Here is a 12,837-nt window from a genome sequence, read left to right as displayed (position 1 = left end):
CTCAGATAGATTCCAGTGAACATTGAGACCCGTCGATTGGTTTCCATATCCGTATTCAATCAATAACAAGTTAATAACAAATTATAATCAAGTTAAACAATTATGTGACTTTGTGCTTATGTGTTCCCTTATGTGTTGTTATGTTATCCAAATCCTCGTAGGATCTTACATATCCTTGTACAAGAGATTCATAGTAGGATACCCAAAGGTATTACTTAAAATCCTCAATGGACTTCTATGTTATAGTTAAGTCCCTCGGATTATAAAGTACTACTTCATAATTAGACCCCTGGAGTGGTCTAGCTAAACAGATTGATCGAAAAATCTGGCTAGTGATATCATGTGATGATATAGCTGAAAGGACTCCTTGGTGGCCTAACTAAGAAGATCCCCTGTCGATCTAATTAAAAGGAACCGATGGAAGTCTAATCACCCTCATCACAAGTTTGATATCTTTCCCCAAAACATTACAAAACAAACTGTGCGGACTGTGCAAGGGATTACGTAATTATGGATGCATACATAATTATGGAATTTAGTGCACAGAAATCACAACAAGTTCTGTCATGTGTCTAGAGTTAACCCTATTCATTTCCAACTCTGATGAAGCAACCGTTGAAAATGACTCCGTTAGTTCATTTTCGTTTCTGACGATTTATCCGTTGGGGAAATGAATATCCGTTGTGTAATCCTTCATTTCCAACTCTGATGAAGCAACCGTTGAAAATGACTCCGTTACTTCATTTTCGTTTCTGACGATTTATCCGTTGGGGAAATGAATATCCGTTGTGTAATCCTTCATTTCCAACTCTGATGAAGCAACCGTTGAAAATGACTCCGTTAGTTCATTTTCGTTTCTGACGATTTATCCGTTGGGGAAATGAATATCCGTTGTGTAATCCTTCATTTCCAACTCTGATGAAGGAACCGTTGAAAATGACTCCGTTAGTTCATTTTCGTTTCTGACGATTTATCCGTTGGGAAAATGAATATCTGTTGTGTAATCCTTCATTTCCAACTCTGATGAAGCAACCGTTGAAAATGACTCCGTTAGTTCATTTTCGTTTCTGACGATTTATCCGTTGGGGAAATGAATATCCGTTGTGTAATCCTTCATTTCCAACTCTGATGAAGCAATGACGGGTGGTCCATAGGACAACCCTTAATCATGTTAAAAGATGAAATAATCCTTCACTTAATCGTGTAATTATCTTGAATTAGATAACTACGGTTGCTTATGTTTCAGGTGCGGTTCGGGAGCTAAAAGATGGATTAAATGCAGCTTTAGAGACTTTGGTGATGAACGGGTCGAGCGTGGAACAAGAGACAAAACAAAGAAGACAAATCAGCTCACCACCGTAAATTACGGTCCTACCGTAATTTACGGTGGACCTGGATTTCATTTGGATGTCACCGTAAATCAGTTTCCTCACACCGTAACAATTTATTGTCCACCGTAATTTACAGTGGAGCCGTAAATTACGGTGGTGTCTGACGGAAAAAGTGTAACTGCCACAATTAAGTTAGTTTGATGGTGTCTTTTCATAATTCTTAATCATTGGACGGTTAGAAAACATCTTAGGGGCGAATTTGGCTGTGTTTGCTTGGTTTTGGACAATTCCTATCATTCGGTTTGTATTTTCGATTCGCATGAACATTGGATTTGCTATTATGATGATTCACCAAGCCATGTCCGGCTAAACTCTTCGGTGATCATCTTAGGTGAAGGTTTCTTGAACTTTTGTGTGTTTTATTTCTGAATTTCTAGAATGATAACTTGCATTGCTTGAGTATCATGGTGTATGTTTGGTTGATTGTAATTTGTTAATCGATATTGCAATTTCTAGTCTTAATCGTACGTTCTTGGTGCCGTTGGCAATCGAGATATCATGGGAAGGTTTAGGGTTGGTTATTGATTAATTGGTCATCGGGAAACAACCTCGCGTTTATATAATCCGAGTACTTTGTTCCCTTTTATCACTTCAATTATCTATACACGAGTTATGTCTATGTAACTCTTTCTAGTTGGAATTACACACAATTGTTCAAAGAAACTGAAACCTAAGATGATCATTGTTCTCTCCTAATCTGTTTTACAACCAACATTTGATTTGAAATTAGTTTTTAATTTAGTTTTCTAAAACAACAATCCAAACTCTTGAATTTTAATTTCTGCAATTTAGTTTAATTTTAGTTTAAGTACAAAGCTATACAATTGACATACCTTCCACATACTCCCTGAGTTCGATACCCTCTTACCACTATCTATAGTTGTTTTGGGGATTAAATTTGCGTGACCCACGACATCACGTCAAATTTTGGCGCCGCTGCCGGGGAGTAGTGCGCAACGTGTGTCAGTTTATTAGTTTTGTTTTGTTATTTTCGGGTTTACGCTGGTTGTGTTTTAGTGTGTAGGTACTTCAGGTGTATGCATACTAGGGGCTCTCACAGGTCATCACCGCTATCGTTTGATCCGGAAATTGAAAGAACGCTAAGACAAAACAGAGTTTTAGTACGAGAAAACAAGATCATTGGTTCACCCACTTCACCCATCACACCGAGAAACATCATGGCTGATTCTCAAATTCCACTTACAACGGGTCAAACGACCTCATCCTTTATACCTACTTCCACCCAACCATCACCAAATACCACATTACCTAATACCACCGCCGAATTCACACCATCTAATGTCACCCAACCAATCACTACCCAAGTTGAACCCACCTTTACCTATAACCCATCCACCACAATCCCACCATTATCCCACTTCTTTCCCCCAACTACGGGTCAATCATCATCCACTTTCACAATTGCACCAAATTCAACCATTGTGCATACTACTTCATCCTTTAGACCACAACAATCGGGTTTTCAGTATTCGACCATCCCATTTGGGCAAACTTCGGGAATTCAAGGAGATGGTTATGATGAGGGGTTTGAAGATTTTGAGGGGTATGATGATGATGGTTACGCTTATGGAGGTTATGGTGATCAAGGGGAGTTTGGGTATGTGCAAAGTCAATCTCAAGGGATGACAAGTGTTGGTGGAATGCCACAACAACAACTTATACCACAACACATTCGGCCGAGACCACAAGGGCCACCAATGCAACAACCTATTCCATTGCAACAAGTCCGGCCACAACATGTACAACAACAATTCCAAAGACCACCTCAACGCCCACCGATGCGACAACAACAGTTTCAACAACCAATCGCACCACAAGGGCAAGTACCAAGGCCAAATGGTCCTATTATTCCAAGAGGTAGGTATGGTGTACCAAGGAGACACCTTAGAGAAAATGTGAGGGGCATCGAAGCACATTTTCGGCCGGTAATTACTCAAAACCCTTCACCGGTAGTCATTCCTCATAATGATCAAGGGCGAACATTTGAAGTAAGGACCAACTCTTTACAAAGCTTACCAAAGTACAAGGGGTTGGCAATGGAGGAGCCTTACTTTCATTTAGAGGCTTATGACTCAATTTGCAACACTCTTGGGAGTCAAGGGTTTTCGGCCGACGATATCAAATTGGTATTATTCCAATTTTCTTTGGAAGATAAGGCGAAGAAGTGGTTTTACACGTTACCTTCGGCATCCATATATACATGGGGGGAGATGCAACAAACTTTCTTGGATGAGTTTTACACCGCCCAAAAGACCAACGATGCAAGAAAGGGGTTGAGAAGCTTCCAACAACAACATGGTGAGATGTTTCACGAGGCATTCGAGCGTTTCAATATGATGATTAAAAATTGCCCTCACCATGGAATTGAATTGTGGGAGTTGATGAATGCCTTCCACGAAGGGTTGAGTGCCGAAGACGCACGTGATTTGATGTCTATTACCGGTGGGACTTTTGGAACAAATTATGAGAACGATGATTGGGAGTTCTTGGAAAGCATGGCAACTACATCAAAGAGGAAAGCTCAAGCCTCAAGAAGAGCCCGACCGACCACTACCCGACCTCAAGTGCACGCCATAGATGATGGTAATGCTCCAACCACTAACCAAATTTATGATGTTTGTGCTTTGTGTAATGAAATAGGTCATGCGGCTGAAAATTGCCAAGGGATGTTGGAAGGGCAATACGAAGAGGTCCATGCGGTTCAAGGTCAAGGTCAAGGAGGAGGTGGTAGGAACTACAACAACATGAACTCTAATACCTACCACCCCGGGTTGAGGAACCACCCGAATTTTAGATATGGGAACCCTTCAAATCAAGCAAACCCGAATTTTCAAGGTAGCCAAGGTAACTTTGGTTCACGCCAATCATACAATAACCAAGGTGGATACCGAGGCGGAAATAACCAAGGTTATCAAAAGCAATACCAAACGGGTCAAGAACAAGGGGGGTCTTCGGGTGGAAACGAGATGATGGAGATGCTAAAGAGCATGCAAATGGAGATGCAAAAACGGAACCAACTTGATGAAGTGCGAATGCAAAAGGATGAGGTTCGTGACAAAAGCATCCAATCACTAACAACCCAAATGGGTCAATTGGCAACCGACGTGGCGGAATTGAAGAAAAGTAAGGGTCAACTTCCAAGAGACACTAAGGTAAACCCTTCACATGGTTCGTCACGAGGTAACGTTAATATTAATCATGTTAGTGTTTTGAGGAGTGGAAAAGAATTTAAAGCCAATTTGTCACCCGAATTGGTTGAGGGGGTAGTTGAGGATGTCACGGGAATTAAAATGATGATGAAATTTCACCGGTTAAACCAAAAGAAACAATTGTTAAAAAACCGGGTTTGGGTGAAAATGAAAAGAATGAAAAAGTTGAGGGTGAACCGAGTCAAGTCCCGTTTCCAGCGGCCTTACTTGACCCGGGAAAGAAAAATTTTATTGTGTCGAGAGGTCCTCAAAAGAGGAGATGTGGGACATGTTTAAACAAGTAAAAATAAATCTCCCACTCCTCGATGCAATAAAACAAGTCCCCGCTTATGCAATATTCTTAAAAGAATTATGTACACAAAAAAGGCAAAACAAGAAGAAAGTGCCTAAGCGGGTGGATTTAACCGGGCAAGTGAGTGCGGTTTTAAATGGGGAGCTTCCTCCTAAGCTCCAAGATCCGGGCACGCCATTGATTAATGTACAAGTTGGTAATTTTCAAATGGCTAAGGCGTTGCTAGATCTTGGAGCCGGAGTTAGCATTTTACCGGGGGGCTTATATGACCAATATGACTTTGGTCCGTTAGCAAGGGTGGAGACAACGGTTGTTTTGGCCGATTTGTCTCATAAGTTGCCTCGGGGTATGGTTCAAAATGTAATTGTGAAAATTGATGAGTTTTATTACCCGGTGGACCTTTTAGTCTTGGATTACTCATCGGCGGACCCTAAGCAACAACAAAATATAATTTTGGGTCGGCCGTTTTTAAGCACCGCACATGCTATTATTGATTGTAGATTTGGTGCAGTTGATATGGCTTTTGGAAATAGAAAAATGCGTTTGAATGTTTTTACTAACAATTCTAATGCTAATGGTGTTGATGAGTGTTTCATGGCAGATATAGTTGATGGATGCAACCCGCATGAGTATGGGGAGGATGGTTTGGATATTTGCCTGTGTGATTTTTCTGAACAGGTACATGCTTATGCACTCCGGGTTAAAGAGGAAGCACAAGATGCTATGGCATTGAAAGAAGGTAGGCCACCATGGACCCACCAGTTTGAAGGTTTACCAGTGGAGACCGATTCGGGTACTAAACCATCGCTAGAGGAACCGCCAAAGTTGGAGCTCAAAGACTTGCCGAGCCATTTGAAGTATGTGTTTTTAGGGGATAATGACACTTTACCGGTCATTATTGCCTCTAATTTGGAGTTGGCCCAAGAGCAAGCATTGTTGGAAGTCTTGAAGGAAAACAAGGGAGCTATCGGATGGACAATTGCCGATCTCAAAGGAATTAGTCCATCAATTGTCATGCACAAGATCATCACAACCGAAGATGCCAAACCGACACGAGAAGCTCAAAGGCGGTTGAACCCGAACCTAAGGGAGGTAGTTAAAAAGGAGGTAATTAAATGGTTGGATGCGGGAATCATCTATCCAATTTCGGATAGTGCTTGGGTGAGTCCCACCCAAGTTGTGCCTAAGAAGGCCGGCATTCAAGTAGTCAAGGATGAAAGTGGTGAACAAATTGCCACCCGACCGGTTACCGGGTGGCGTGTATGTATTGACTACCGAAAATTGAATGCCGCCACTTCTAAGGACCATTTCCCGCTACCTTTCATTGACCAAATTATTGAAAAATTGTCGGGTCAAAAATATTATTGCTTTTTAGATGGGTATTCGGGTTACAATCAAATCGCCATACACCTGGATGACCAACACAAGACCACCTTCACTTGCCCATATGGCACCTTTGCCTTTCGGCGAATGCCATTTGGCTTGTGTAATGCTCCGGCAACTTTCCAACGATGTATGATGAGTATTTTCTCGGACATGGTTAGAGAGTCGCTCCAAGTATTTATGGACGACTTCTCCATTTTTGGCACTACTTTTGATGCTTGTCTCAACGAATTACAAAAGGTTTTAAAAAGGTGCGTTGAGAAAAATTTAGTGCTAAGTTAGGAGAAAAGTCATTTCATGGTGCAAGAGGGCATTGTGTTGGGCCATGTGATTTCTGAAAGGGGGATGGAGGTGGATAAGGCAAAAATACGGGTAATATCGTCTTTGCCACCTCCGAAAAATGTTAAGGGTGTAAGGTCGTTCTTGGGACACGCGGGTTTTTATAGACGTTTCATTAAGGGTTTTAGTGTTATCACCAAACCCTTATGCAACTTGTTATTGAAAGATGTCCCATTTGATTTTACTAACGAGTGTATGCAAGCTTTCACTGTTTTGAAGGAACACTTGGTCAAGGCGCCTATTTTGCAACCACCCGATTGGTCAAAGCCGTTCGAAATAATGTGTGATGCGAGCGACACCACTATTGGTGCAGTTTTGGGTCAACGGGTTGACAAGAAACCGGTAGTTATTTACTATGCAAGCAAAACTTTATCCGAAGCGCAACTTAACTACACCACAACCGAGAAGGAATTACTAGCGGTGGTGTATGCTTTGGATAAGTTTCGCTCGTATATTTGGGGAAGCAAGGTGGTGGTTTATTCGGATCATAGTGCGGTACGGTACTTGATGGAGAAAAAGGACGCGAAGCCGCGTTTGATTCGGTGGGTCTTATTGTTACAAGAGTTCGATCTAGAAATCCGAGATAAAAAGGGAAGTGAGAATGTAGTAGCGGATCACTTGTCTCGGATTCCGGTGGAAGGGACCGATGATGTGAGTGAAATTAATGAAAGTTTCCCCGATGACCAACTCTTAGTCGTTTCCACTTTCGTTGCACCGTGGTATGCTCACTATGTTAACTACTTAGCCACGGGTGCCATCCCAAGTCATTGGACCAAAAAGCGTCGACAACAATTTATGGTCCAAGTGAAGCAATACATTTGGGATGAACCGGATCTCTTCAAGATCGGACCGGATCAAGTTATACGGAGGTGTGTGCCCGAGACAGAAGTGTTGGAAATTTTGACCCATGCTCATTCGTCCGCATGTGGGGGTCATTTTAGTGGGCACAAAACAGGCTATCGGGTTCTTTCTTGTGGGTTTTATTGGCCCACCATTTTCAAGGATGCAATTGAGTTCGCTAGAAATTGTATTAATTGTCAAAAGATGGGAAGCATATCGAAAAGGGATGAGATGCCATTACAACCAATCTTGGTTGTGGAGATATTTGATGTATGGGGTATAGATTTTATGGGTCCCTTCCCGAATTCAAATGGCTTTCTATACATTTTGGTAGCGGTGGATTATGTCTCGAAGTGGATTGAGGCTATTGCAACACGAACAAACGACCATTCGGTTGTTTGTAAATTTGTTCAATCCAACATCTTCTCTCGCTTTGGAATCCCGCGGGTTATTATAAGCGATGGTGGTTCGCATTTCAAGAACTTCAACTTTGGGAAATTATTGAAGAGGTATAGCGTGAACCACCGAGTTGCCACACCTTACCATCCGCAAACAAGTGGACAAGTCGAAGTGTCCAACCGTCAAATCAAAGAGATCCTCATGAAGACGGTAAGAACGGATAGAAAGGATTGGTCGAGCAAGTTAGACGATGCATTGTGGGCATACCGAACGGCCTACAAGACTCCTATTGGCACAACGCCTTACCGGATGGTGTATGGTAAGGGTTGTCACTTACCAATGGAGTTGGCGCATCGGGCACATTGGGCGATCAAGACGGTCAACGCGGATTATGATGAGGCGGGTAAGTTGAAAAAGTTGCAATTGAGCGAGATAGAAGAGATTCGAGATGAGGCGTACGAATGTGCATCGGCCTATAAAGATAAACTCAAGAAAGTGCATGATGCGAAATTGAGAAAGAAAACATTCGAAGTGGGGCAGAAAGTTTGGTTGTATAATTCAAGATTGAAGATGTTCGCGGGCAAGCTTAAAAGCAAATGGATGGGTCCGTATGTCATTCGGAGAGTTGGGCGATTTGGTGATGTAGACATCCAAGACGAGCAAACATTGAAACAACAAACGGTGAACGGTCAACGCTTGAAGCCATACTTGGAGGGAAACGACATCAATAACTTGGAGCTTGACAAAGCGGGCTACATCTTACGCCCGATCGATGAAGAACAACCATGAGAGGCCCAGGTTCGGTAGTGTACATAGTAGTATTTTGTTTTGTTTGTTTTGTATAATTTGCACAATTGCCATAGTTCCTCGAAATCCGTGTTTGAAACAAGTGTGGGGATGTTCGAGTCACGAATTACTCTAACATTGTGTTGAGGACAACACGGGATTTTTGAGGGGGTAGGGTACTTTTTACAAGTTTTTTTGAAAAAAATTAAAAACATAAAAAAATCAAAAAAATTAAAAAAAATCTAAAAAATTTGCACTTAAACCTCAATTTTTGGTGAAAGCAGAGTTGCCCAGTTTCCACCGTAATTTACGGTTCTACCGTAATTTACGGTGGAAAGGAATTATTGTTGGTATTTACGGTGAAATTTAGAGGTTTAGTTTTTACCGTAAATTACGGTCATACCGTAATTTACGGTGGAATTAGGAAATTTTGGGGCTTTACGGTATTTCAGTACTGATTTACGGCAAAGAATAGAGGTCCAGGTCTCACCGTAAATTACGGTGAGACCTAATTTACGGTGCGGAAAAAGTCACGTCCGTCGTTTGGGGTTACGCAGATAAATAAAAAAAAATAATAATAAACCCTAATAACATCTGATTACGTGACTTCACCCCATCTGATTACGTGACTTCACCCCAACCACACAAATCATCTTCACTTTACATTCTTCCATCACCATCATCTCTCTCAAACAAAACCCACAAACCTCCATAGCTCTTCTACCTTCAATCCTTCATAATTCCTTCAATTTTTGTCCAAATCAAGTGAAATTTTAGTCTAACTTGACTAATTTTTCACAAGCTTGTTGATTTTGACGAGAGATTTAGGAGAAAACACTGTTTTTGGGTCCGAATCTCAAACCCTAGTTCGAGATTTTGGGGGGTTTTTGGAGCTTTTGTTTCACAAGCACTTTAGCATCTTCAAGCAAAGGTATGAAAGTTTATTTGTTGTATTTTGATGCTACATTGTGAAAAGTAAGGTTATTTAGGTTATTTGCCCATACCCACTTGCTTGTTCTTAGATATGATTATGAAATGGGTTATTTGAACATGGATAAGGTTGTAGATGTAGGAGTTGTGGTTAAAGTAGTGAACTTTTGGGGATTTCTACATTGTAGAGACACCATGCCTAAATTTTTGAAAAACTTATACATTGTAGTTCACTAACATCTACAACCATAGTAACAAGCAAGTGTGGGGATGTTTAGGAGGAAGGAGTCTAATTTTGTGTTTGCTTTTGTTGATTGTCTAATGTGTGTAGGAAATGGCTAAGACGAAAGAACAAGCGGGATCGAGTTCATCATCATCAAAAGGGAAAGGCAAACAAAAAGAACAACCACCGCGAAAAAGGCAATATATGGGTCGTGTTAGTGAAAGCGAAAGTGAAGGCGAAGAAGAAATGGAGTTAGATCCGAGTGATAAGCCGGTGTGGAACTCGGGTTCTTTGGATGATCAACCCGAGGAGTGGCAACCGACACTTTACCACGACTGCATGAATAAGCTAAAGAACAAGGCAGCCGCTTTCATTTGTGAACGAGAAGTTAATGAGGCTCAGTTTGGCCAGTTCGGGGTGTTTGCTAAATTTAGCGCTCTAGGTTGGGAAGGGGCGCTTAAATGCTTTGACAAAGACAAGAGTAACCTATTCATGACAGAAATACAAGAATGGATGGCGACATTGAAATGTCACAACTTTAACAAGCCGTCACAGATGAAGTTGATTGGAGAGGTACACGGGGTACCGGTGGAGATGTCATTTGACACACTGAAGAGGCTTGGGAAGTATGACAGTCTCCCAGCTCGTGAGTACATGGTTCCCACTCTTGATGACCTTTTGCTTAAACCAGAGAAACATGTCCGATGGAATGACATGTTAGCAGCATTGTTTTTACTCGGTAGATATAGTGGTATTCTATACCGGAAGAATTTGAAGATAGAAGCTAAATTGTTGCATACAATCTGTCTTCTCAATGTCATTCCAAGAAGGGGAGACAAAGAACAAGTGAGGTTTCCGGAGGTACCCGTTCTTTATTCGTTGATGCATGGGGCTCCACGTTTCCCGATACGTTACCTTATCATGCACCACTTATGGATCTGCCGGAATAAGTATGGAAGAGACATCGTCCCATATTGTCGAATAATTACGGGATTGATGAAACAACAGAAGGCGATAACATCTGAAGATCGGGGAGCAACAAAAAGGCACCAGCCTTTTACGTTGGATAAGTTGGGGAATGTTTGGACGTATACTCAATCAGAGCGTTATCATAAGTTGAAGTCGGAAGGTCAAAGGTGGAGGGCATTAAAGTTGGGTGCACGAGATTTGTTACCGGGAGAGCCGGACGAGCCAGAAAGCGATGCAGAAGCAGTTCCAAGTGGAGATGAGGACTATGCAGACGAGCCGCTGGTGGTGAAAATGTTGGTCAAGGGGGTTATGGTGGAGGTCATGGTGGTATGTTTTATGACTATGCGCAACAAACTTATGAGCCGGGTTGGGCTTATCATGGTACAATGCAAGAAGTGATTGAAAGTCAACGTCCTCCGGCATCTATTTTTGATACATGGTCGGGGTCGGAGAGGACATTGTATGATCAAAACACGAGGAATAGTGCAAGTATAGAGCGGTCGTTAAAACATAATCTTGATCGTACTGAGGCATGGAACCGCACATTGGCGTATTCCTGAGAGGTGGATACGAATAATAGGTACTTTGACGATCAAGCGAGGAGGATGCATGCAGATTGGCATGCCGGAAGGCCGGTTGTTGAGGATCCACAACATGTGGACTATGCCTCATTACCGCCTTATGACGGTAGTGTCTCATATCCGACTCCACCACTTCACCATTCTCAATGGCTTGACCCGAGGCAGCAAGAGGGAGCCCAACAACAAGGAGGGAGTAGCAGCGGCGCGTTTGGATTTGGAGAATGGAATGACATGATGTCATCCATTTTTGGACCTCCAGGACCGCGCTACTATTAGTCAGGTGGTGTTCTCTCTTTTGTATAATTTGTGCATAGTTTTAGTTGTATTTTGTTTATGGTTTGGTGGTTGGGTGGTGTATGACTGTGTTGTTTTGTTGGGTTGGTGTTTGTTGGTGGTGTCATGTTTTTAAAAAAAAAAGAAGAAAAAAAAATATAAAATGAAAAATACAAAAAGAAATTTGGGGTTTGAGTGTTTTAGCTAATATGGATGTTGAATGAGTTTAGTGATCAAAGCCTCCCAAAGCCATACATTGGGGTCAATGTATCCCAAGTGTGGGGATGGGGGGAATTTTTGAAGTTTTTGAAAAATTTTGAGCCAAGCGAAACGATGTGAGAATTTGAACACCCTAGATTAACCCCAAGTTGGTGCACCGGCAACCCTTGATACCTTTTTCATTCTTGGTGAGAATTGTAGCCACACTTGTATATAAATAATGCTTATCTTTGATGAGAGTGGCTACGGGTGGGGGTACATTAGAACTTGTGCTTGAATGCGACTTGAGTCCTTAGTTAGACATGAATGTAGAAAGGATAAGGGCATTTAGGTAGCCTCGTCGTTGGTGTGAGCGAGTGTGGGATTTGGGGGGTTGGACCTCATAAGTATATATATGAGCATGGTAGTGAGAGGGGAGGGGGTTTGGACATTTAGTTGCCCATTTTGTGCCTTAAAAGCCTATCATTTGTTACCCCTAGCTACTTACCTAAAAATTTACCCAACTTGACCTGGTTTTATAGTGATTAGTGATTGTTTAGTAGTATGTAATGTTATTTGATGTTATGTTGAAAGTATTATGCTTGAAAAAAAAAATCAAGTCAGAAAAAAAAAGAGAAAAAAAAAGGGAATGATGTTTAGTTATCTTGTATATAGTAGTTTAGTTTGGTAGATCTTTGTTAGTTTATTTGTGTAATAAAAAGACCGGGTCAAGTTTTTGCTACTTCATATATATTCCATTTCCTACCCATACACCTAGCCACGTTACAACCTTAAAAGTCCCTTTGATTTGCATTCATGTTTGGCACTTATAGGAGAAGGATCGATTTAGGTACAAGCCTATGATTGTGCAACCACCCGTTTGCCTATTGTGTGTCTAGCTTATCTTTGCTAGTATTCAATTGTAGCCGAGAGGAGAGATTTAGAGAGGGGTGCATTGTTTTGGGTGTTAAAAAGGGGTTAGTAAAAGGATTGCTTGTTTTTG

General features: G+C 41.6%; 1 protein-coding gene and 1 non-coding gene across 2 annotated transcripts; one reads left to right on the top strand and one right to left on the bottom strand.

The window, feature by feature from the left end:
* Positions 1-3,671: 3,671 nt before the first annotated feature.
* Positions 3,672-3,777, bottom strand: LOC118480686. Its single transcript, XR_004863664.1, has one exon. It is a non-coding gene; the product is annotated as a small nucleolar RNA R71 (small nucleolar RNA).
* Positions 3,778-8,213: 4,436 nt separating this feature from the next.
* Positions 8,214-8,663, top strand: LOC110892684. The gene has a single exon (XM_022139835.1). The coding sequence runs from the start codon at positions 8,214-8,216 to the stop codon at positions 8,661-8,663; it is 450 nt and encodes a 149-aa protein (XP_021995527.1).
* Positions 8,664-12,837: the final 4,174 nt, after the last annotated feature.

This window comes from Helianthus annuus, chromosome 7 (assembly GCF_002127325.2).
Source record: "Helianthus annuus cultivar XRQ/B chromosome 7, HanXRQr2.0-SUNRISE, whole genome shotgun sequence".
In the NCBI taxonomy this organism is placed as follows: domain Eukaryota; kingdom Viridiplantae; phylum Streptophyta; class Magnoliopsida; order Asterales; family Asteraceae; genus Helianthus; species Helianthus annuus.
The sequence above is the reverse complement of the archived record's forward strand: the minus strand, read 5'-3'. Positions and strand labels throughout refer to the sequence as shown.

Excerpts from the sequence above, each read along its gene's own strand:
- LOC110892684 (XM_022139835.1), top strand. The coding sequence starts at position 8,214 with ATGGAGTTGGCGCATCGGGCACATTGGGCGATCAAGACGGTCAACGCG.